This window comes from Amphibalanus amphitrite, unplaced genomic scaffold, assembly GCF_019059575.1.
Source record: "Amphibalanus amphitrite isolate SeventyFive unplaced genomic scaffold, NRLGWU_Aamphi_draft 000323F_arrow, whole genome shotgun sequence".
Taxonomy (NCBI): domain Eukaryota; kingdom Metazoa; phylum Arthropoda; class Thecostraca; order Balanomorpha; family Balanidae; genus Amphibalanus; species Amphibalanus amphitrite.
In genome coordinates, this window is record NW_024881818.1 from 257,650 (window position 1) to 283,527 (window position 25,878).

General features: G+C 49.9%; 1 protein-coding gene across 8 annotated transcripts; it reads right to left on the reverse strand.

Moving 5' to 3' along the window:
- Positions 1-470: 470 nt before the first annotated feature.
- LOC122388449 (gelsolin, cytoplasmic-like) lies at positions 471-21,518 on the reverse strand. 8 transcript variants are annotated; one of them, XM_043379535.1, is made up of 19 exons: positions 21,239-21,518; positions 19,711-19,785; positions 17,672-17,737; positions 13,008-13,131; positions 12,509-12,621; positions 11,767-11,944; positions 10,055-10,176; positions 9,641-9,742; positions 8,522-8,659; positions 8,091-8,208; positions 6,139-6,265; positions 5,575-5,704; positions 5,106-5,244; positions 4,647-4,864; positions 4,238-4,321; positions 3,789-3,950; positions 3,188-3,298; positions 2,681-2,812; positions 471-1,372 (listed from the first exon to the last, which is right to left on the reverse strand). In XM_043379535.1, exons 1-19 carry the CDS (start codon positions 21,296-21,298, stop codon positions 1,313-1,315), a joined length of 2,259 nt encoding a protein of 752 aa, XP_043235470.1. In that variant the 5' UTR covers positions 21,299-21,518; the 3' UTR covers positions 471-1,312. The 8 variants fall into 8 exon arrangements, with proteins under 8 accessions (XP_043235470.1, XP_043235468.1, XP_043235466.1 ...); XM_043379533.1 differs by having other exon boundaries at positions 12,509-12,624; positions 21,239-21,476; XM_043379531.1 differs by having other exon boundaries at positions 8,522-8,671; positions 21,239-21,448.
- Between the last annotated feature and the right edge of the window lie 4,360 nt (positions 21,519-25,878).

Sequence of the window (25,878 nt, forward strand, 5' to 3'; positions counted from 1 at the left end):
GGGGGGGGGGGGGCAAACAGACAGCGGCCGCCGCCGGCTGATAGGGTAAATATCCGGAGTCATGTGTCGTTGGTGAGCGGTGAAATTGTTCGACAGACTCGCCCCCTGTGCCATGTTTGAGTAAATGTGTCTTACAGGTTACATATTCGCGTGGCATTACTTCGCTGGCGCCAAACTAGCCATAAGTTCTCTATTTCATCAAACACCTTAAGTATTTTTATTTCATTGAATATCATTACGAGATTCGAAGAACCGAACAAGATTGTGCTCCCACCCGAAAATTTGCATTGCATCACGCATTCTAGTTTGTTTGCGTAACGCGCTATTATGTGGTATTATTGCGGTATTATCCTATAGTTTCGGTAAAATTTATTTCTTAGCAAACTAGCACTACTGGCAACCTGTTCATGTGATTAGACAGTCGCACGTCTCCACCAACGGGAACTACACACCTCGAATAAGACATCAGATGAATTTACATATTTTATTTGAAAAATAGCTTTCGACACCGTTACAGCAGAGTGTGTATGACGCCAGTCTTAGCCTAGGTGACGGCCAGCTTGACTTGAGGCCGATAGGCGTTGGCAACTACAAAAGCGGATAGAGAAAAGGCCAGCATATCAGCAGTCGCGCTCGCTCAGCCTCGCACTAACCAGCTGACTGAACTCCTATAGGGATGGCGCCGGGAATCTCGTATGATTTGAGTTGATCACGTCATACTCAACAAACCGGAAGACTAGAGATGTGGAAAAATATCATCGGGCGGTGGATTAAAATGATCCATAGTATTTTCCACATAAGTACAGTCACAGCTCTATTTCATGGGCATAACGAAGCTGTTCTGTCGAGAAAATAAATATAACATTGGATCCGACCTTAAATAGGAGAAGACTGATAAACATAAACGCATGAAAATCCTGTAGAAATCTCAGACAATCCAGCTTTACCGATACGTACGTACACTCCACAGGTCCAACACATGCCACTACGTATTACCGGTCGGAATTTCATAAAGCTGATGGAGTAGCTCCATTGCCCTAATTGGGTGCACGCTCATCATAGGCAAGGCACATTCAACATAACAAAACGCATTGTCGCACAGCTAATCGCTCTTCACATCGGGCTGCGAGCTTATCAAATAGTGAACCTACACGAGCTTTAAAAGACGGAGGCTCTAAGGGTGTACAGTCCGGGGGCGGCGAGCGGCCGGTAGTGGCAGTCCCCACGGACCACCGCGCCCCAGGGGCCGCCCGGGGACAGTGACGCAGCGCCATAGGCCGGGTCACGCGCCGGTCAGACGTTCCCTCGGCGCTCACATGGACGCGTTGAACTGAGCGATCATCGACTTGACGTCGTCGTACTTGGGCCGCTCCTGGTGGGGGGGGGGGGGGGGGGACAAGATCTCGGTCAGACAGAGGAAGGTAGGCGCCGAGGTGGAGGGATGGGTATCAAACAGTCGTGACACAGTTGAATATCAACCCTTTGCACAACGCTATCAAGACGAAAGGAACTTTGAATAATAAAAGAAAGTAGCTGACATTATACTAGCACAATATCTCGCTCGCAAACAAATTACTAATGAGCTATTAACATATCTATTACATTCACAACAACGTCACTAGCTCGTATACAGAGTGCCTTAAGGTCTACCTTCGGTCCACCTACCACACCTGCCAACGTGTAGAGTTACACATGCATCCTCAAATAGACTATCTTTGTGCGCTAGTGTACCGGGCTGCAAGCCGCAAGTGCTGTGAGCTATAATCATTATTGGGCACTCCATGAACACCAGTGACTGTCCCTCCGGCGTCATAAGCATGGTTCTGAAGGTTCAAAGTAGACACGAAATGAGTGGAACATTCTGAAACCTCGCACGGTATCGTACTTAAACATTCATTCAGTTTCATTCCATGGCATATTTATGAAGGAAAACAGTGCAACACACAATGATTGCGCCTCGTAACACTTCAGGCAACTGGCAAGTAATTCGAGGTTAGTTTTCCGAAGCCTGCCGACTGGCAATATAACAGAGGAACTTTCCATTTAAATGCGTGCAAATGACGTATAATGCTGGTAACAAAGCATTCCCATGTTAATGCTATTTTTTTTTAATTTGGAAATTCTGGGCGTCACATTTTCTACAGCAAAAAGTGTGACAATCACAACAATGTCTTAGTTTGACATCACAACTTTTACCGGTAGAAAATGTAACGGTGAATGTACTGAGGAAAAATCGGCTACTGTTGCTGGAATGATTCCCAAATAATGACATTACCAATTTACAAAAAAAAAGAACGTGTTCGTCTTGAAATTAGTAGCATTCGCTTAGGAGAAAGCGTTACTTTAATTCACTAGATTCGATTCACTGCAATTATCTCTAATGAGGGATTTACACTGATAAGGTTAACTTACTGCGGCCAGGCCGATTGCGAAATAAGAGACAAAGAAAGACCCAAAGAGACAAGCTCTCAAGACACGACAATTATATACAACACAAACGACGATGATCCAGAGAAACCGTCACCGAGTGACATCTAGGGGCCAGAGAGTCGGTGCTCGCTCAGAGAGAAAGAGCAGTCAAAAGAGACCGAGAAGGAAGGGTACACAGATAGAGGGACAGACTAGCAGTGAACTATCAGTCGGGCGCGCAGACCCCCCGGCCATGCTGAGGGGTACGTACGCTGGCGGGCACCTCAAACAGAGAGTCGTTCCACGAGGGGAACAGCGCCTTGAACGAGGCCGGCTCGTTGCCCTCCTTCACTTGGATGACGGTGGCGTCCTTGCGAGGCGACGGGTCTGTCTCGACAAACTTCTGCAAATGGCCGGAAGAGACTGGTCAGCGAGACCAGCGGGCGGAACGGGCACAAGGCTGACACGAACACACACAATTGAGGCACATTACCGTTATTTGTTGGTACTTACCCCCTCGCTGCTTCAGCTATAAGCTTATGAGATACGCATGAAAAACCTTTAAGAAAAGGAAGTATAAAAATCGAATATCTTTAGTACTATGTAAGATAGCTTCTTCCGCACTGCTACGAACCATCACTGCGAATCTAGTGGTTTCGAAGTTTCTTTTAACTCAATCAATTATGATTTAATACGACTGATCGAACTGAGACGCTTTGCGCTCTCCTGCAGAGCAATCTGACCCATTCTCACAGCCCCTTGACAGCCTAGACCATACCTTGGCCAGCTGGAAGGCCTTCTCCTTCTCCATTGCGCTGGCCTCGCTGCCGATCCAGCAGTACACCTCGTCACCCGTATCCACCAGCATCACGTCGTCGTCGTTCAGGTCCTGTGGACAGCGGAACAGGAGAACAGTGTTATACAAAGTCACTTTGGGGTCACCGTAGGTGAAAGATTTCATCGGATGTAGCTGACGTCATGGGAGGTAACAGACATAAAGCAGCATCGCTGAGTCCGCAGAGGCTACTGGAGTCGGCCAAATCAGACATGGGAGAGGCAGGATAAGGACAGATACGACACAGCGACTGTATTTGACGATACCCGTCGAAATAGTTACGACACACGTCACACACAATACGTTATGTTCTGCTGTGGCATTGGAAACCGTTCGCAATTATTGACTTAAAAAAACAATTGAAGTACAACTCCCTTGCGGCCAAAGACCGGGAAAGCCAGCCATCCATTATTTCATAGACATGAACAGCCAGCAGCAATCAGTAGACATCAAGTGAAATGGTTCAGTGCACTACAAATTTCTACTATCCAATCTCCCCTAAAACCCTACACCGGGCATGAGTCCCCTCCCGCTCCCCACTCACGTCCTGCTCGAAGCCGTCCAGCTCGTCCACTATGAAGTTGCCGCTCTTGTTGATGCTGCAGTGGATCAGCTTCTTGCCGCGGACCGGCGAGCTGGGCTGGTGGGAGCCCATCTGATCGGGCGAGGCGTCCAGCGCCGCCCAGAACTCCTCCGGCTCCTCGCCCTGACGTGCAGAGCGGACGCCCGACGCAGGGTTAGCGGATATTCCAGACGTCATATAACAGAAACGCAGCGTTGGTGGGCATGACAGAAACGCTACTCTGGGCATGACATGAAGGACAGACGCAGTGTCGATCATTTGAAAAATTTGAGGAGCTTCGACAGTTCGTGGTTATTTAGATAAACGCCAAGACACCTTAACAAGGCTATGACACAAGGCCAGGGGCTCTAAGTTCATAATCTGTCTCCAGATCATCATATGTCTACCTCACACCGTTATTGTTTTCTCACCTGGTTGATGACCTGTGGCTCGGCGTCCGGTGACACCAGGGCGGCGATACTGGCAGACACAGACTTCTCCTCCTCGCATGCTTGCTGTGGGATGGGATGGGAAGGAGGTTAGACGCAGGTCTACGTCTCTGGAACATGGGTGACGTGAGACGTGGTACCGGTCACCAGCACATCAGCTGGGGGTCGAACACAGGGAGGCAGTAGCGGTAATAATCGCTGGTGGCAGCGTGGGACTGAAACTAAGTCCGAGCTATCTCAAACTGGTTACCTCAAAATCGAATAACCGTGAATCTCACTAGAGCTCTGCTGTTACTGTTATATAACCTGTCATGCTGCGTAGCGTTACAATTCAGTACAACATCGCCCGGACCTATCCCAAATAACAACCCGTCTCCACACCACCGCGTACCTGTCCGTTCCAGATGTAGGTGGCGCCCGGCGTCTCCAGCACGAACACATCGTCCGGACTGAGGTAGGCCGCCTGCTCGGGCACCTGCACGGCGCGCGTGTCCGCCTCGCACGTGCCGCGCACGTGGAACATGCGCGTGCCGTCAGCGTCGTACGTGTCGTGGTCGTGCACGTTCTTGAAGCCGCTGGCGTGGCCGCCCATAAAGACGATCATCTTGCCTGGTGAAAAGAAAAACGGGCGAATTAGGAAGGTATTTAGACGATATTTGCACCAATACAGTCACTACAGTCACTATTATAGCAGCGAAAACATAGTAATGTTCCACATAAAAGTCAAACAGACGAAATCATGAACTGCATGTTGCCGCTGAATGAAGCGCTTTCCTCTCCATGCATCATATATCAAGTCACACACACGCTTCTTTTCTTATTTCCGAGCGACTTCCGCCTGTTCACCTACCCTTGAAGAGCATGAGGAAGTGGCGGGGCTCCTCGCCCTGTGAGATGCGGACCTGGACCGCCTTTCCGCCCAGCTCGTCGTCCATTTTCACCGCCTGCAGCGCCGAGGCCGCCTTCTCGTCCTGGGAGCTCTCGTTGCCCTGCCGAGGGTGAGGTAAAGACGTTCAATGTGTGATCAACACTCGGGGAATCGGTTATACCCAGCATACCTACGCTGAGTAAGAAGGAAAACACACGGCAGCTTACACAGTACAGTGTTCTTTTTCATAGATTAAAACTATTAATAGAGCTACGAATTAAATTGGACAAATTAAAACGAACCAAGCATGATAGATCCAAGCTTTCCATGCGACACATGTCTGACAAGTGAACTAGGGAACAGCGATTAGCCACGTGACTCCATGTCTGCTGTCTCGCTACTCGTTCTATGCAGCAATCAGGCCGGATCCACATTGTGCCACTGCACACACCTGCCAGAAGTAGATGATGTACTGTTCGCGTCCCTCCTTCTCGTAGGTGTACTTGATGACGTACGAGTCGCCGCCGAAGAACATGCCGTGCGCCTCCTCCGCCACCGGCGCCAGCTCCATCTCCTCGATACTGTACAGAGACAGAAAGGGAGTAACGTTAGATGAATGATGACTTATTAGCTAGTTTGATGATACTTGTGAAAATGTACAGCGATTCGACCACTTCAGACGGTTCGTGATTTCTGCGATTCGGCAGTAATGTCTTCAGGCGGAAAGTATAAATAACCTATCTACGATCAACAAAACGCAGCACGAACACGAACTGTGTCAGCGAACTATAAAGACAAACTTCTTGGAAGCGTGCCTCCTAGGCCCCAAAGTTAGATTACTCCAAATCACGAGCTTTGTCACGAGGGGCATATAACGCAAAAGTTTCCAAAGTCAGAGAGGAACCGTGACTGGTACTGACCCTTGGTATGCCTCTATATAGGGCCTTGGTACTGACCGACATCAGACAAATTCAAGCGGGTCTCCATCAGAGTTAACCTTGTACGCAGCCCTCACCGGTAGATTTCGACCGCTCCCGAGGCGTCATCAGGCATGAATCCGATGGCGCTGCCGGCCGACTTTTTCACCAGGTGGCGGCGCTCCTCCGGGGAGCGAGCCGACAGGTCCAGGTTGGGCAGACTCTCTGTGGGAGGGGGGGGGGGGCACGTCAGACCGACAGTTCACCAGGCAGCGAACGGATGCCCGCTCAGGCAGCGAGCGCACCTCACCATGTAACGATCAGTTAAAGGTAGTGTGCCAGCTTTCTTGGACCGTATGGAGTTAATGGCCCAGATAAGGAGAACCGGATTTTTAGAACTTATCCATACCTTCAAAACTCATGGAAACGTCTTAAATTCTTCAAATTTTGAGTACCCCAGTGCGAAATTCGCCCCGACGGGTTGTCGGTCGTACCCCAACCACATTTCACACCACTATGAACAATAAATGCACACACTGAAATCGCTATTACCGATATGCTCATCCAATCAAGTTTCGATAAACCCGTTCATCATCATCTCCTGCGGTTTCGAACACGCCTGTTAGGTGGCTTCTGATGCTCGTCGAGGTCGGAATTTCCAAATAAGCGTGGTGCGTCGGGCCGCGCGCTCTGACTTCGGCCAAGAAAAATGCGTCAGCTGATCATTGTCATTTCTGCCACTTGCGTGTGGTGAAATGGGGTCATAACTTATAAGACGGCTTTTTCATATCAATTATTTTACATAAAATCATATTTCAAACCATAAATAATGTTCGACAGCCGAATAAAAGAAACAATACCAATACGGGCTTACAGTTTAAGGCTCGACATTGTGTTGTCTACGATTAGACAGCTGATAACTCATTCCCGTACGTCGTATGGTCGTAACACTATAATGACCTTTGCTTATTGTCACAAGTGCGCCGCATTCGCGATTGTTGCCCGACGCCTGTTTGCAGGTGAGCCCACTACAGTTGTTATACATATCTAAAAACCGAAAAACTTTTAGGCGAAAAAGGCACTATTCCAGGCCCATTTTTGATTTTTTTTGCGATATTAGGTAAAAACAGAAGCTTCTTATCCTAGGAAAAATAAAATGGGAAATCTTTCAAAGGTGGCACACTACCTTTAAGCAGCCTAAATATAGGACATTCCGCCCTACCAATATGCAGTAGCTTGGTCCTTCATTTATCTTCAGTCATATCACACAATAAGTAATAATCATTCTATGTAACACAAATACAATTAAAATGTTACATGACTAAATCAAAGGGGTCATTATCCTATACAGTCACTTAAGTCACTCAGTTACAAATACAGTACAGTTGAGAGCATCGTTTACACGGTAGAGCTACTTTCGATCGCAAAGCCGTTAAAAGATAAAAAAGTACAGTGAGCTGCTCGATAGCAGCTATGTTGCAGGTAAGTACCCGCTTAGATTAAAAATATGAGTTGCTTTTCTGATATACCAACCGTTTCCGGAAGCTGCGTGCGTGATACAAATTAATTGTAAGGTGTGCGTTCATAGAACTCCGGAAGGTATACAATACAAAGGATTGCCTGCTGTGCAAGGAAATAAGGGAAGTGCACACGAATAATAATTCTAAAAGATAATCAATGCGGTTGTGAAGTGCAAGTGTGGAGGCAAAGCGAATGTAAATCGTTAACGTCGCATTATAGGCAAATGCATTCCTGAATTCTTTATATCTGCGATGTGCAAAGCCAAAAGCGCCCACACATGTCGACCAATGGATCAATACTCAGCACACGGCATAACTTGAAATAAAGTAACATATGTGCACAACAACACTATTTCAGCTTCTATGTATTCATAAACATAATTTCCAGCCCACAAATTACTACATAATGTAGGCCTAAGCCAGTGCAACTTAAGCATTACCAAGTGCTCTCTACCCAGAAACACTCTGTACTTGGACAGCCAGGCCCATTGCCAAAGTCTGCTGGGACCATAAACAGCCCAGAAACTCACCAGCAATCTGCTCCTGAGTGTAGACCTTGCCGAGGCCGACCTGCTCATCGTCGTCCACCCAGCGCTCAAAGTACTGCTTGAACACAGCCGGCTCAGCGTCCTCGACAATACGCTCCACCTGCGGTTACAGGCGGGAGGGTCAGGTCAGGTTGGGTCAGATCGAGTCGCGCCAGATCAATATAGGTCCGGCAAAGTAGTCGGATACGGTCGTGATAGCCGGCATATATGAGAGTTGGGCTACATTATTAACACTATATTACGATAATTTTTAAACATTTCATTTGAGACCATTTGTGACCGCCAAACAAACAGCTCCAACATGACAACCAGATCGCTGATCCACCACTCTACAGTTAATAACCAGGCCAGTGATTTTCCACTATTCAGTCACTGAACTCCAATCGCCCCCAGTATCTCGTAATATCTCTCACCTTGGTCCAGACAGGCAGTCCCTTCTGCTCCATGTATTTAGTGGCCTTGTTCACCGCCGACTCTTTCTCCGCCTTGGTGCTCTCGCGTCCGATCCACACGAAGAACCCGGAGGCGCCCGTGTCCAGGATGAAGCAGTCCTGGGAGCCGGACTGGTGTCACGGCGGGGAGCGGTCAGCCGGGTCACACAGGTCACACGAGGTCGCACCGGGTCAGCGGTCCGACCGGCGCCGAGGCCGGAGCGCAGAAGCGGACGGTACAGCCAACGAGCTACCACCACGCGACGGATTATTACCAGCGGTAGAGCCCATAAAAATTGACAAAATTGACCAGCGCCAGGGTCAATGCACAAAATACGACGAGACGAGACGTACACGACACTTATCCCAGCTGAAATTACGCGATAAGCAACTGATAAGGAATGAGCCAAACATTCAATATATGAACAAATACACAAATAAGCCCACCGAATGTTTTTGAGTGATGTCATATACTGCATACATTTCAGGTGGAATCACTTCCCAGAAATTGACATGGATAATGTAAACGTGAGTCAATCGTGACGAAGTGGTATTAGCGACAAAACGGAATTCCATTCTTTATATATCGTGCACCAAGGCCTGTCATGCCAGCTACATTCACAGCAAAGCATGCACATTGTCAATGCAGTAATGTAGAAAACAAAATGGTTGCAGTCGAAGTAGATGAACAGAATAATTGCGCTAATATATTCAATGATGCATCATATCCGTGAGTTATTTATCGTCAGTGAATGAGAATCACGGGTACAATAATTATGCCATCACCAAATACTGGATGAGTGCCGAGTGCGAGATCGTTACTGGAAGTTACATCTAAGGTACCTACATCTGAAAAGAACGACAGGCTCCAGGCAGCTTGATTGCCATTCAGCTTATATTTAACGACGTTAACGGCTAAAAGCCATTGAAAGTGTAACTAAAAAGGCAACCACGAGTCCAGTGATAAAGACTAGCAAGGACAAACAATTTTCACAAAAAAATCAACATCATGCAGAACGCCAAAGTAAACGTGAACAACCACACCGTAGCAGAGCCTCTCCTTCAAAACCAGGCCACCAAACTCATGCACCGTGCACTTACCTCCGATTTGAGCATGTCCTGAGTGAGCGGCCGGCCGCCGACCTCCTCGATCTCGACGGAGTCGTCTCCGCCGTCCGACACCTTATACAGAGTGACCTCCTTCTACAGAGAGGTCAGGGGAGGGTGGCCGGGTCAGGGGGAGGTCGCCGAAAGGTTCGAAGGAGTGGCTTTGTAAGGGATGCACATTTTGATGGTCACTTCCAAACGGAAATATCACCAGACTCCCTGTTAATGTCAAATTGCGAACGAGCTCGTTGGCTTCTGATCCCTTCTAAGATACATAATTATTTCACGATAGTTCAATTGCTAAGCAAAACTTCAAGTGAACGCTTCAGCCGTACGAACTGCAAAGCTACCCACGACAAGCCAGGTTTATGAACGACAATCATCTCTGAAGTCTTTCTTCGTTGTTACCTGTTCGTTCCTCTCGTGGCTGACGTCATCATCGGCAGCGGGCGCGTCGGCAACGTCGTCGTTGGAGCCGCCGCCCAGAGCCTCGAAGAACGCCTCGAACTCGCCCCCGTCGGCAAACTCGTCTGAGAGAGAGAAACCGGGCGTCAATTCATTAAATAACTCGCAACAATCATCAGTTGAATTATTAAAATGCACTGTTTTTATTTAGGCGATGACATTAGATATCTAGAGCGTGAGGCTACTCAAAAGCAATATAAGGTCTAGGGAGCTGCCAACCATGTGAGCAAAAGCCGGTCAGGCCGGCGATGGCTCCTCAGTATAATTAGAGGTTTCTGTGGATTCCCTTCGGTCGCTATCGTCGTGTAGTTGGCCTAAAGGCGGCCTTCTCCAGGACGCAATGGGAGGATGTCGGGCGGTAGTTCGGCCCCTGTCAGCCCCAGTTACGGCCACCACAGCAGCTCCCAGCCCCGACCAGCCTGAGCCCCGGGGAACAGCGAACTCTTCGAGCTGCAGCAGCACCTCCCCAGTAACACCCGGCGGCAGATCTGCAGGGGAGACGGAAATAGCCGCCCGTCTCCCAGACGCTGCCCGGCCCCCGCTGCGCCGCGCCCGCCGGCGGGTCGACGTGGCGAGGGGTGACGCACCGCGGCGTCCGGCGGCGCCAGATGACGCCTGGCGCGCCGCCGTGACGAGCGGCGCCAGGTGTGACGGGTGGCGCGTGACGGGCCGCGCACGAGAGGCGTCACCGCCAGACCGTGACGTGCAAGGCAAACGGCAGACGGCCGAGTGCAGGAAGGGTAATAGGGCGATAATTTGTTTGATCACGACATGAAGTTCATGGAACTTTCACAACAGGTCGGCACCAGTCGGACCTACACCAGTCGAGTGTCGGAAGCTCATTTCCAGACTTCCTATCGATTTGCGATTGAAATCCTGCAACAGAGCTGAACATCCATTGCATGCAATCTATTTTAAGTTTGGCCATAAATAAAACTGGTAATCGCTGTCAATCTTAAACAGGCACATCGTTATGCTGTCACGAGTAGATCAGTAGATCATGACGTTCTTGCGAAATGCATTCCTTTGAGTTTTATCTCCGCAATCCTATGATTCGGCCGTTGAGTTTTTATTTGCAGACTTTGCAGCTTTTAACAAGCACGGTGCAGCTCACTGCTACACTGTTGGTGCGTCATTAGTACCAGAGCGGAACACATAGGCCGACACCATCTGACGTGCTTATTTTCACGGAAGTTGGAGCCTTCTCAGGCGTGCAGGAAGGTGTGCCTAGATCCAGAGCTGGCACCGTTCCAAGGAAAATAGACTGGAGGGTAAACGTGCAGACGGCAGGGGGAGGTGGGAACAAACAAAAACACGAGGCTCGCCGTGATGCATATAGCTTCGCCGGCGCTGCGGAGGAGAAAGGGACATGAACAGACTATTGGATGCATGGAAAGCGACATAAATTATAATCATCTTCAGTATGCAGGGGGAGCGATGCTTGCAAGCAACAAAGTGCATCGAAACAATGTCCTGCGTTAGTGGCATAGGCCCATGGTAGCACCCCATGGACAAAGTCCCTTGGCTGGCCTTTCCTGTCTATACTCACTCAACGCGATCGCCCCTACCTGATATCCCCATCCCCCAGTCCATACCCTGTCTCATCTACCTTACCATTACCTCGCTGATGATGCTCAAACCATGATCAAACTCACCGAGGATGAGCACCTTGGCTCCTCCGGCGTGATCGTTGTCGCGCATTTCCGTGGCCGACTGGATGGCTTTGAGTCTCTCTGTGCGCCGGCTCTCCGGTCCCGTCCACACATAGACCGTATCCACGGTGTCCAGGATGAAACAGTCGCCCTTGTTCATCGAGCCCACGCCCATCTCCACCTGAAAGTCATAGGGAAGGTCAGTTCAGATCAGGTCAGAATGCAGAAAAAAACATGGTAAAATAGTTCGGGAACGGGCCGACGGCAAGAACTCTACTTACTAAACATCGATGGTTCGGCATGTGTAGCGACGCCCACTACCCCTCATCTAAGACGTTTTATGAAAGCCCTTTCATGTAAGCTTTTAAGTATTCAGTAAAACAGACGCTGCGCCTATCGAGACAGTCATTCGATCAATCGGTCTATTGGTCTCCTTGACAACCGCCACCCCAGCAGCGGCGGTAACATTGTCAGCCTACACATGTCGATGCGATGAATACACTGGACCTCCACTGACTTCCAAAACTCGACCCACGGTCTGTTTACGGCCATGCCTCGGTCAATGAAATGTCATGTTTACAATGAGACTAACGTTGAAAGGCTCTGTCAAACTTCAGTTTAAAAGACATCGATGTTTCCCAGCCACGAGCATCGATGTTTCAAAAGACCCAAAACAACACAACGCCAAATAACCAGCGTCTGCCAGTTTCCCACCCACCGACAGATGACTGTCTGCCCATCTCACCTGGGTAACACGGACGTTGCGTCGGCCCTTGACCTGGAACAGTGCCGGCTCGTAGTCGTCGGGGTCGACATGACGGAACCCGCTGGCCACGCCACCCTTCAGGTACTGGATACCTGCTGGGCGCGGAGGGGACAGGTCACACAGACGAACTTGCAGGGCCAGGGACAACGAGATGACGGTCAGGTCACCCACGAACATAAGGGGTCAACGGGCGACGGCGCGGTCAAACGCGGACTCGCATGTCGCAGGACTAATGCCACGACACAGGGTCAGGTTATATGTACTCCGTGGGGTTAACTTAGCCATTTGAAGGTCTGTTGTGAAAAAAATCTAGAGAATATTCTGGTGTGCAACTAAACGCCAAAAATACGGTCCCAAGGCAAGACAAAAGTGCTTGCCATGCGGTCTCTCCTTATTTGTTCAATGGCGTCAAATGTTGCCACTTCATTTCTCTGTTCGCCCATTTCAATGCGATTATGCCTGCGGCGGCCGATCGAACCTTTTTTGAAGTAGGAGAGGAAGAGGGCCGACTCGTGGCCCTGCACCTCGCGGTGCTGCACCGGCTTCCCCCCGAGCGAGTCGTCCAGCTCCACGGCCTTGATGGCGGCCGTGCCCCACTCATCCTGAAAACGACAGACAACGGCAAATGAGCATAAGCACGCTAAAGTACGCTGTCATCAATACGAGTGCTGTAAATACGTTGTTCAAACTATCCAAAATGCTCACAACCAAAGTAGATAGGTAGGTCAGTATGACTAACTAAGCAGTGTTCGTTCTAGTTAGGCCGGATGTGCGCTAGAATACCGAGACCATCCAGTGATCACGCGACGCTAGGGAGTGGAATCAGATGCCGCACGCACGGGTGATGTCATCCTATGTATCATGCACCGATGTCGACTGCGGTGAAACGCGGCCGGTATGAGGTCATCTCAGCTCTGATACGACGTCACCATCGCATGTATGACGCAGTGACGCACCCTAGCGACCGGTTCCAGCGAGCCTCGGCAAGGCGAGGTACGGATGTGACGTCATCCCACCAAGGCGAGCCGCGCGGACGTGACGTCACCATCAGGCGATATGACGCACCAGCGGAGCCGTGAGGCGCGGCGAAGGCCGAGGGTGGGGAGGAGTGCCGCATGGGGTGAGGGGTACAAGGAGTGAATGGCGAGTCGTGTGGACGTCCGCTGCGGTTTGTCTGCACGCAGTCTGCTCCCTAAAGGCGATTGAGGCTCGAGTTTAAAGGGACTATCCCACCTTCTAAAATGTTGTTAAAACCAGTTAAATTGTGCCCGACTTTATAGATTGGATGACCAGGAACACGGTTCTGGCATTTATTTTTCATTAAACATCTTAGGCTTCCCATATTTCAAACACAAACTTTCAAATATGTGACGTCACAGCCCAAAATTACCTCCTTCCCCAGGCCACATTACTGTCATAAAGCTGATTCTTTTTACTCTGTAGGCACCACAACAAAGTTCAGACCAAGTTTTAAGCGATTTTTCAACGAACAAACCCATTTAAATCAGAATGACTAAACGAGGTGACGTCACACTAACGGTCGCTCCATGTTGAAGATAGGGCCTTGTACAAGGCCCATTTTCAAATGAAGGGAACAAAATTCTTCAACACCAAGAGGCCGCGGGGGTTGCAACCTAGATAGATAGTGGTTTCTGAACCTCGCCGCAAACTTGGCTATCTCAACTCAAACCCCATGTTAAAGGTGGGATAGTCCCTTTAAAGGGACCCTCCCACCTTAACATTAGATTTGAGTTGAGATAGCCAAAATGGGGTCCCTGGCTCACAATTACCGGTTTCGGCACTCACAACATCGAGAAATGCCTTAAATCGGAAATATTGAATTTCAAAATTGCAGCATTTTGATTCAGAGGGGCTAATGCTTAGGAATACCCCTCTGAATGTGTGACGTCAGCGCAAATATCTAACGATTTTTAAATGTTTGACTAAAACGTTTTGTAGCACGCGGTGGTATATGCTATTTGCGCGCAACATCTGCCGCAAACGCCGCACTTCTAAAATGAAGTCGCTAGAAACAGCGGAGATCCCAAAAAAGTAAATAAAAGTAAAAGTCTAATATCTTGAAAACCGGTGAATATTTTTCGGTGAAATTTGGTAGATATTCGTTTTCGCTCTTTCTGAACCGAGCGACATCACTTTCATGCTAATTCATAAACTTTTTTGAAGGTGGGAGGGTCCCTTTAACAGACTGCAACGCTTGCTGTAAATACGTCGATACGTGTTGAGTGAGGGCAATTGATAGCAAATACTAAATAGCCCACCATCAACTCTTCGTTTCATAAGGAAGCGGGGAGCTCTGCTGCACTCAAGGGCCCTCAAGATGACTATGTATATGGATTGCATGACTCGTTTCGTGGCACAATAACGGGTATTCTTCCTACCGTATCAGCGACCAAACCAAACAGGAATAGCCGGTATCAAATGCATCGTGAGGAGCGCCCGTTCCGAGTCACCAATATCAAATGTATCGTGAGGAGTGTCCTTTCCGACGATCCTTATCAAACGATAGTGTTATGCCACCACCTGAGGCTTCACACAGTGGACTCAGTGATGGTAAATGATAGCACCTGTAGAAGACAGCGATACGGAGACCGTATGACATACCCACTCCGATGGCTCAGGAAGCCTTGGAGGACCGGAACCAATATTTGCTGGGCAAAGAGCAGTGTGTGTCACTGCTATTTGTAATAGCGAAAGTGCTCTTCAAGGTTCCGTTGTCCAAAGATTTGCATCACATTTAGCGGTAATTCCGTACCGATTGTTTAACCCAGAAGAAACAGAATAAAAATGAGCTACGTCGGCGAATGAACGTACAGAAAAACCACGTCACTGGCACTTACAGTCAGTTACTCCACGGAAAAGGTCACCGGACAAGTGTCCAAACGATTACCAATCGGGCTCCTTGTGACAACTTATAAAACTCGAGTTTTGAAGAGTCGATTACCTTCAGGCTTCAATGGATTAAAATTGGTATGGAAGAGAGAATTAACTATTTCTATAGCATTTAATTGAATGTCGATTGTCGATAATATAAAATAAATGCTAGGAAGGCACTGGCATCAATAAATGAGCAAGACACAAAGGATGACAACGATGACCGGCAATTGTCGCTAATTTTGTGCTATGCTATCAACACCCTTACCATTATGGCGTGACCGGTCTGATTTCTGAACTACATATTGTGACGCACCGCAACCGCCATTGTGCTGCGCGCGGTATAGCCCAACATAACACGGGAGGCCAGTCCGTTCCCGGCCGGCTGAGCGAAGCCCCCAGTCACGACAGAGCCTCATCACGGCACGTCACGCGCTGATGGCGCCCGTGAATCACGGCCGAGCGCGACCTTCCGTGACCTTGGCGCTGCGGCGGCGGGCGGTGGGGAGGGGGGAGGGGAGGGAGGAGCTGGGCCCGCAGACCCGTCCGTCTGGTCCGAAGCTGCACCATCGTCCTGAGGCGACTTGTCGAGTTCGGGCCGTGCTGTCGGGGCCTATTGCGACCATGTGGCCAGGGGCCCGCCTAGGAGTTAGTTTGACGCAGACGTTAGCACCGCGCCGGCGCCGTCGGACTCGCAGGTTCACGATAAAGCACATCCGGACACGGTCGGGCGTGATATCAGGTGGACACGGATAACGGTAAAACGTGACAGGAGCACGCTCAAAGGACGGACAAACCACTTGTCACGTCACCAAAGATAATAAAGGCAGTCGAGCACCGTTGTGGGCTAGAGGTAAGAATAGACGACAGACAGGAAACGTAGAACCGAGGCGAAATCTGGACTCGGCTCGGTTGACACACAGGGCTGACACACCAGACAAACCGGAATGGCCCGGAAAATTCCTTCTCCGTCCAGGAATCACCAGCCATGGACAGATCGCCGTTGTCGGCGTCCGCCGAAATAGACTTCAAGCCGCCGCGACCCGAGCGGCGATAATCACATGGAAGCTAGACAGACTGCGGAGTCCCGACTCCAGACTGTGGTCGACCCGTCTGGGAACCGAGCTCTGCGGTCACCGCCACTACCGAGGTTTAATACTGGGGTAGGGTCACGGTGTGGGTGCATGGACTCAAGATGCCATGAGGCATGACACCCTGTACAGCGGCTACTGTCTGGCACGCGTCGATATCCGTTATTCCTAGCGCAAATGTGTCCCGACGCATCCCGTGCAGAGCTGCCTTTCTTACATGTTTGCTGTTGGTGCAGGTCTGATTCGTACTGCGTCGGTGCTTGACCGTCGCAGCGGAAACCGACAGAGTTTCCTCGAGGATAAGTGACTCAGCAGCGCGTCAGCGAATTCACGACCAAAACTATCACGCAGCACATAAAGGAAATATGTTAAACCGACAGAATCATTTTCCGTGAGGAGCTTACTGCACTCAGACACAGACCCAGGGAAGTTGATAACAATCAACGCTACACCTACACAATCGCAGCAAAATCTCGGTTTTGTCCTAGACGGTAATTCGGTACTGTAGAAATATCACCCAGCAAAGCGAGCATTTCAGAAGTTATGCTTATTGAATGGGTCGAATGGTCATACGACACACAAGAATGCGTACCATTCCACATATTTGAGAGATAAACAGCAAGGTACGAGCGACGAACAGTTCCACACACGAGAAAAAGCCCTTTGTATGAAGTATGAAACTTTGTGTATATTGACACCCGAAACGGCTCGTGTGTGTTGACTGCCCGTGTCAGTGTTTATGACTTACAGCGCTCTGTTGCTGCCCTGAGGGGACGTCTTTGTAGTGCGAGTCTCCGCTGGCTATAGCGAAGGCCTAACGTGTATCGCCGTGTGGAGAAGGTGCCTGAATCCAATTAGGCACCCAAAGTACGAACTCGTATTTTTAGACGGCCAAACCTTCGAAATTCATTGTTTTTTTTTCAAAAGCAATGTGTAGACACTACGCTGAGTAACACAAAGGGTGCAATGGTGTATGATAAATTTCGATTAAATTCGATAACCAATGAGCCTTATATCGGCGGCACTCTCAGCAGTGCCTAAGCTACCGAGTGCATTCAAGGCATGAATGGTGGGCTGAATTGGAAGTAAAACGCGACTAACGGTCGTATAACTTCAAGGATATTATTTCAGGTATGCAACTAGCTGGTATAAATCTCACCTGTGACGACTCCTTGCCCAGCCAGAAGTGGACATCGTGGATCAGCTGGTCGCCCTTCAGCGTCGTCTGTGGGCAGAACATGCCGTCAAATGGAGAACTCTTGCCGGCAAAAGTAGAGAGGCAAAGTTTCTAGGATACATCTCGCCATAGCAAAAAAAAAGGTTTATGAGTAAATGCGAGGAGGAAATGGAGTGTGAAATTAAACTGAGATACGAAAATACGAAAAGATACTGAAAAAAATGATACGAACGCCATCCCGCACACCAGAACCGCGAGAGCCGGCCGCAGAGCGTTTCCTAGTTCCTTTCATGGAGTTCTATCGGCGGAAGCGGTTTTGCGTGTACCGCCGTCTATCACAGCGAGGTCCGGGGGAGGCGGATCGGTCACCGCGCCCTCACCGGATGTGGAACTAAGCAGATCGCCGCAGCTGCGGAATCGTTACTGGGCGCTGGAAAGGGAAGTTACATCTAAGGACGCAAGCTACATCGCTGACTGGGTGTGATACCACGGCCGCCCCGCCGCGTGGGGTAAAGGGCCGGCTTTCTCCCCAGTTCCGATTCTGCCGCGCCCATGGCGTGCGATGGGTGAACCGACGCCGTCCGCCCCCGCCCCGCCCCCGCTGCTGGCGTCGGTCCAGGTCGCTGCCATACGGGTCTGACCGACTGGCCACCCTGTCTCCACTCCTGGCAGCGGCCGGTTGGCTACAGGGCTGGGAGTCAGTCAGAAGGAAGCCCGGCAGATCAGGGGAAACTCCACTCACGGCGCACTCAACTCACCGGGTCGGGTCAGAACTAAATTCGGGCTGTCCTTTGTCCGCTATAAGCTCTCCTCAGCGTGCAGTTGACAAATAACAAATTTCAACAAAAACATAGGCTTTCCGTTTTCAGGCCGAGGGGGTGTAAAGGCCTTCAGCATGCCATAACTTTACTTCCAGTGATTCATCGAAACCAGCTAATTTGGAGAACCAAGAGCCAGTTCTTCCTTAGATAGGCCTAAACGAACGTATCAGTGGAGAACTGCAAATGCCAGCAAATAATTTTTGCGACACTTCATATGACGTGCAAGCCCACTTAAGGAAAATATGCACACGGAAAATATTATTCTCTCACGGGATAAGCGAAACGGCCAGGGACAAAGGGTCAATGCGGAAACGCTCTATATCAATGCCACCCTCTCGATGCCCCGCTCTACGTTGGAAACGATACTACCAGTATAACGCCTTTTGGGGCGACTAACGGAGCGAGCGAGAGAGTGGGCCTTGCACGTGCGAAATTGCGAGGGGGTACCTCCAACTGATTTGTGCACGGCACCCTACTAACCGGTCTCTAGCGATGTGCCAAATTTGGGCACAATCGGCCCAGCCGTTCTCGAGATCTGGAAGCGGCACCCTGCACGTGCGCACGTGCAAAATGGGTCCCAACTGACTTGTGCACGGCACCCTACTAACCGATCCCTAACTGTGTACCAAATTTGAGCGCAATCGGTCGAGCCGTTCTTGAGATCTGGAAACGACCCCTGCACGTGCGCACGTGCAGCAGCACCCCAACTCTGGCACATGGATATGCAGTGCCTAGTGGGTGCCTACCTACATGCCAACTTTGAGCGCAATCGGCCAAGTAGTTACCGAGATATTGCAACAATTGCAAAACTGACACCTCTTCGTTTTGCACGTGGCACGTGCATAAGGGGTCACCCATATGCATCGGGAATAGTCCAATACTTGGTAGAAGGAATGAAGCTACCCTACAAAATTTACCGCATGTAAATCGGTCAAGTGGTTGCTGAGATATAAGCCTCGCAAAAGCGTCCGCACGGCCGGCCGGCCGGCCGGCCGGCCGCTCATACTCAGAAATTTCCGTTATTCTACGTAAGACTCCGCTCGCTTCGCTCGCTCCGTAACGAACTATGAGGCCATAGCAATGAACCGATCGAGACGTGCAGGTAGGTCTTGTGTTATGCGTCATCAGATGTCAGTACTCAGTCATGATTTCATGTGAACGTCTCGTAGAGAAAAATGATGATGATGTTGATGTACCCACCTTCAGAACAATGTAGCAGTCTCCTTCGTAGAATTTGCCGTACTGGTTCTCAGCATACGGCTTGACTTCGAAGTCCTGAAAGACAGAAAAGGCGATCAGCAGTCAGCAGTCAGCACCTATAAAATGTCCAGTTTTTACTTCACACTAGCTTTATCCGTCACGCCAGGCGAAAGCAATGTACAAATGTTACCTAATAACGGACTGAATTTGGCACCACCGGGTGACCGCCAACGAGTGAGCGGGTGTCAGCTCCACGCCAAGTCACCAAACGGTCCGGAACTGTTAGGGTGTCTAGCGACCGTGGCGGCCAGCGCACCGGAACGGGACGGGACGGGAAGGGACGGTTACCAGACGGACGGGAAACACACCTGAATCGAACGGTAACCAGGCAGGCGAAACACCGAGGTCGAAGAGTTCCCAGCCGGACGAAACCCAGGGACAGGACGGTTCAACACCGCGACAGAACGGTTCAGCAGCAAAACGAAACTCCGGGACGGAACGGTTCAGCAGCAAAACGAAACTCCGGGACGGAACGGTTCAGCAGCAAAACGAAACTCCGGGACGGAACGGTTACCAGACGGACGAAACACCGGGCAGGAACGCTTCCGTGACAAAAAAAAAAAGATGAACGAAACTCGGAGACCGAATATGACAGACATCGCAAACAAGACATGATATTCTTACCTCTTACTTATATAAACAATGTTTACTCTTCTGGTCTTCTCTTAGTCATGCTCTGCTTCCACCCCCATCTGTTTATTTTCTCCACTTCTCCTCTCCTCTCCTCTCCTCTCCTCCCCTCCCTCTCATCCTTAGACGGCGGCAGCGGACCGCATCTCCGCTCCGTCGGCCGGCGACCCTACACCGTGACCTTGGTCGGAGAGACCACGGCCCCCACCCCCTCCCTCCCCAGCCCTCCCCCACGAGTTCGGCCACGGGAGGGATCAATGCTACCGGCTAGATAACGACCCCGTGCCGGGCGTGTCGCTATCAAAAACAGAAGGCTCTCGGGCTGGGAGCAAAGATGCGGCGACACGGAAATGGTCCCGGGTCGGGGTGGGGTCGAAAAGCCGCTAGCACGGCTCGGTTGGTTACCGTGCAGCCAACCATTGAGAACTGTAAAAACATTGGACAACTTCAAGATTCCGGGCCATAATAAGTTATCAAAAGTTGTTCAGCAGTCAAAAAGTACGGTTACTTGATAGGGAGTAGGCTATAGAAACCTAGCGAGTCGAAACAAGGTAGCAGTGCAGAAAAACGATATTCATTACAAATAGGTACAACAGAAGTTCATAATGCTTGCCGTAAGTTACTAAGTTGAATATAGAACAAAGAACAAAGACGGACCACTGCATAACCGTCTCCACCGGAGGTGAGTTCTCTCCCACGGCCACGTCGCTGGTCCCGCCGCGTGGCGTCTCAGCTCAGTCTGCCGGCGGAGCGGGGGCGTGGCACCCCTCCCCACCGGCCACCGTCACCACGCAACAACGCAGACACCGACAATGCCCAGCGGCCAGCGGCCACCCACCTCAATACGCCAGATCCACAGCTTGGCCTCCTGTCCAACTCCCTCGAAGGCGGGGTCCATGTTTGCTGAGCGGCTGAGTTGAGAAGGATAGCAGACACGTTCTCACCGGGCCGGTTTTTGGGGCGTTGTGCGACGGTGTTTGCAGACAGCGGTCCTCGAGTAGTTGGGGCCGGCGCCCGCCAGAGGCGCCTCGGTCGCGGTGACTCACGCCACTCGGCGCGGACACGCCCGCCGACGAACGGCGAGGGAGGGCGACCGCGAGCTCTCGCCGCGAGACTGGGGGGGGGGGGGGATAGATCGCCGCAACTACACCGACAGAATGATTGCATAAAAAAAACTCAAACATAGATAAGGATAACAAGATCTACGAAACGTACAGTGGATCTAGTAAGGATCTCCAGACGTTACTAGATGGCGTTGAGCCTCAGTCGAGTCCATGTCAAATTCAAGGGGAGGTCAGTACCGAGCTGGGCCCGATAGGGAGGTGGGCTGGGGGGGGGGGGGTGGTTGGCGAGGTCACGGTGCGGGTGACCTGTCAAACAGCCCCGGCGCGGTGGGGCACTGCCGCAGGCAAATGGTTCACTCCAGTGTTGTTCCATATCGCGGTGGTGGGCCGGGCGGCCGGTTAGCTTGGCTGCTTGGAAGGAAAGGATAATGAGGCATATGGGTTTGCTGTGGCCGGTTCATCTACTGTCAACTATGATGAACCCAAAGTGATGGAAATGTGATGTTGGTAATGCAGCTGGCAATGCATTCCATTGCAATGGAATGCTAGCGAATGCTCCGGGCGCCCGGCAGCTATAAGGATTACGATTATTTATGTCTCCTGAAATTTTCATTGAATATAATTCAAGCACAAGAAATATCGTATCGTTCATCAGTTTTTTGACCGGCTGGCGTTTCTTGGCCCTTGGGAAAATAATTATCACGCAGGTGATTTTTTTTTGCTGGTAAGATTTAAGGTAAAATCAAGTCGCTGAGAGAAGATGAGGAAGAGCGGACAAATGATACCACATTTTTTGCATGAAGTCCCGATTAAAAAAGCTTAAAGTTATTATACGTGTACGCTAAAAAACAATAAGATCAATTAATAAGTATTTGACCCGAAATTGGCCTCTGTTTTCTCTGACCATGATTGCGTGTAAGACACAGGTCCAACCGGGTTCAACCCGACCCAACCTGGTTCGGCTCCCCTTTTCTACTATAAATTTGGCCCGACCCTTTTGAATGAAAGGAATCACAAGGAAAGATTCCCCGCTAAGCTGAGCTTGTTGCGTTGACTCTGCCCTCTACCCTCCGATCAAGCAATTCCTGGTCTGTGGTAGAATTTATAGTCCAAATTTTAATGTGCGCACGTAGCCGCGCACGGCCGGTCCCCTCACTGACTTCGCCTGGCAGCGGCCTGCCACCAACCACAACCATACCCGTCAGGAGCTCAAAAACGTCAAGCACACGTCGCGTTTCGAACCCGGACTTTTACAACCGGGACCTGCGCTCCCACCTCACTGAGTCCAACGCCCTACCGACCGAGCTACCGGGACGGACATTTACCGAGGGGTTTCGCCTCGTGACATTGACAGACGTCAGACACTTTGGCCGAACTTTAGCCGTAGCACTGAGCAAGCTGCGCAGGGCGATAGGTGCTCGTAGCGTTTAGGTTGGGTAACCTGTGAGCTGAACGCGGTGTCGTGAGTTCGAGCCCCACTCCCGGGTCTGGTTTTATCTAGACACGAACCAAAGCCTTTCCTTCTAATGCAACACAGACAAGCACGATGACATCTTTCGCCAATATCTTTTCCAAATATCCTCTCAAAAAAGTCAAAATCATCACTTATAAATGGTTTATAAGGTTTCATTTTTAAAGAAAATATTTTTTGTCATTTTTCTGGAGCCATTTCAACTCTTTTCTTTTCGGATTCTTCTCGACCCGATAAAACCCACCAAAACTGAACGTGCCAAATGAAAAAATACCCAACTCAAATAACAGTTAATAAAAGCCTAAGACATCATGCAACTATCGACTGAATAGTTGCATGCTATTAATACGTCCTAGATTTCACTTAATTATCATTGTTCAAGATTTTGGCAGGAACTGGCGCTGCCTCTCGCTTGCCCGTTTGTTTGAGATAATGATTCCCTTCAGTCGCATTCTTGCTAGTTCCACATGAACACTGAACAGGATACCACCATTCCTGAGTGAGCGCACCCGCAACCATCATCCCCTCCCCTCAGCCTCGGCGCAGTGCACACTGGGCCGGGGGTCCGGAAAAGTGCTAGAAATTATTTGTGATTGAGTTGTTGATCTCAGTGACAAGCAAACATGCTAAAAACGAAGTGGGGCTGCTTAACCCTCGCCGGACCTATTGTCGGACCCCCCACCCCCTCGGCCGGCCGAGGGGGGAGGGTTGGTACGACCCCTTTTTGCCGTTTCGCCCCTAATGGAGCTAGAGCCTCGCGGAAAAAAACAAGCGTGTGCGCCGTTTCAAGGCGGAACGATTGATACCCGATTTTAAGGTTCCAGGTCAACCGGTAACCTCTGAGGTGATGTCAAAAAGCCCAAGGTAGGGTTTGGTTTTTGGCAAATAATTTCGCAAAAAATGGCCGCAGAGCAGCGATTTTGGCACCATCGTGTTCGTCTGGCTCAGGCGCGTCGAATGGTATACTTTTTGTTCGGGTGAGGTCAACTTAAGGTATTGACCTCGAGTCAAGGTCAGTTCAGAGCCCATCAGGCCACGAACTTAATCGAAGGAGGTCGTATCGCATATCATTCGATTCGGGAGGTCTTCCCGAGTCCATTGGTGGCTTTCCCGAGTCGCTGGCTCAATTTGATCATGAGTTATTGACGAGAAACTCCTATGACCGGTGTGACGTCATAAATGACGTCACGGAAGGTCAAAAATGCAAAAGTAAAGCATCGGATCTTGCAAGGAGTGCACGAAATCACGATTCCGTGTGCTTGAGATAGTTTGAAATCATTCCATGCGCAAAAACAACAGTTTCCTTATTTCCCCATTCACTTTTAATGGTGAGGTCACGTGACCTCGAAGAGTAGCAGGCATTAGCAAAAATTGCGAGTAGGGCATGAGAGAAAGATGATTGGTGGTTTGTATGGCATGGCCATTTTTAACGGCTCGAAATAACATTTCTCAAAAAGTCTAACTAAAGAGCAAGTTGTTGTTGATTATCACTGACTTGTGTTTAGGGGTTAATAATGACTGAATTTTTTAGTTTGGCCCAGAAATGTTGACAGCATTGTGTGCGTTGATCAATTCTGAGCTCAGGGACATATATTTCATTTAGATTATAAGCATTTGTTTTTCACAACTTCCAGCGTTTTAAAGAGCGCCGGGCCTTCAGTAGAGCGGCGAGGTGACAATTGCCCCTACATCATGTGGTTTACTGGCGCATATCTCGAAAAGTAGCAGGGAAAAGCAGCAAAGCACCTATATGGAACAAAAGATGAGTAATCAGAGGCTAGTATGAAATGTTCATTTTTAGCTGCTCGAAATAACGTTTTTATAAAAGTCTAATTGAAAAATTGGATATGATTTTAAATTACGTCTTGCAGCTGCTTGCAAACAGCTAGCTTATCTTGCAGAAAAGCGATGCAATATGTCAGAATGATGTTGGCATAGTGAACAACAGTTCCCTGAACTAGTCTGACAGGAAATTTCGTTCAAAACGACGATTGGTCAACTAAAAAATTACCACTAAAGTTCATCATTAAAATCGGTAAATGTGGTGGCCTATAGAGAGTCTAAATTGTCTTGTGTTTGGTGACAACTGACGACCTCAATTTTGACCTTAGGGCAAAACTAGCATCGGAATCGTATTCTTCGATCAATTTGGGATTAAATGATACCTATTTTGTTCATATTGCGGACAGTCAGTTTGGGGTAATTTCTAGCGCTTTTTCAGGCTGCCGGCCTACAGTGCAGTGGCGAGCGGCCCACTCCCGGCGCTACGCAGGCCCCATGCGCCGTGATACCGCGTCACTCCCCCTCCCTCCTTCCCCACAATGACCGGTGACCTCACTTCCCTCGGGATTTTGACTCGCCCTACCCCGACCTTAGCGCCACGTGGTGGCTCTGGAGATCTTAAATAGACCCACTGTACGTCTTCCTCGGTTTTCGATGTCAATGACCCTAGGTCAGGTCAGTTGTGCGACCTCTCCATTAAAAGCTTATCAGGCACAAATTAAGCTGTACCAAGCCTAAGGTGCCCATGGGCCCTGACAGACCCGTGGCCGTGGTGCCCCTGCTAGGCCTGTGGTGCCCCTGGCGGGACTGGGGTGCCCCTGGCGGGACTGTGGTGCCCCTGTTAGGCCTGTAATGCCTCTGATAGGCTAGTGGTACCCCTGGCAGGCCTGTGGTGCCCTCGGGCCTCAAGGGGCGTCATGACCCATGTGACCTCCCCCCTTGGATCCGCCACTGACGTTGTGTCACGGGTTAATGAAAGGAAACATACCACCTATAGCATGGGGTTTGAACTGAACTATAGCAGTTTTGTAGCTTGAGCTGCGACTAGCACAAATCAGGTAATCGTGGACAGCACCAACCATCCGAGTTCGACGCATATCGTTAACTGTCAAGAGCAAAAAGATAAAGGTCGTTCTCCTACACCTACAAAACGTCAAGTAT

Excerpts from the sequence above, each read along its gene's own strand:
- LOC122388449 (XM_043379530.1), bottom strand. The coding sequence starts at position 21,298 with ATGGACCCCGCCTTCGAGGGAGTTGGACAGGAGGCCAAGCTGTGGATC. Across the intron at positions 6,266-8,090 it reads CACTCAGGAGCAGATTGCTG|AGAGTCTGCCCAACCTGGAC; the intron begins GTGAGTTTCTGG and ends CCCCTCCCACAG. Across the intron at positions 5,245-5,574 it reads ACATCATCTACTTCTGGCAG|GGCAACGAGAGCTCCCAGGA; the intron begins GTGTGTGCAGTG and ends CACCCTCGGCAG.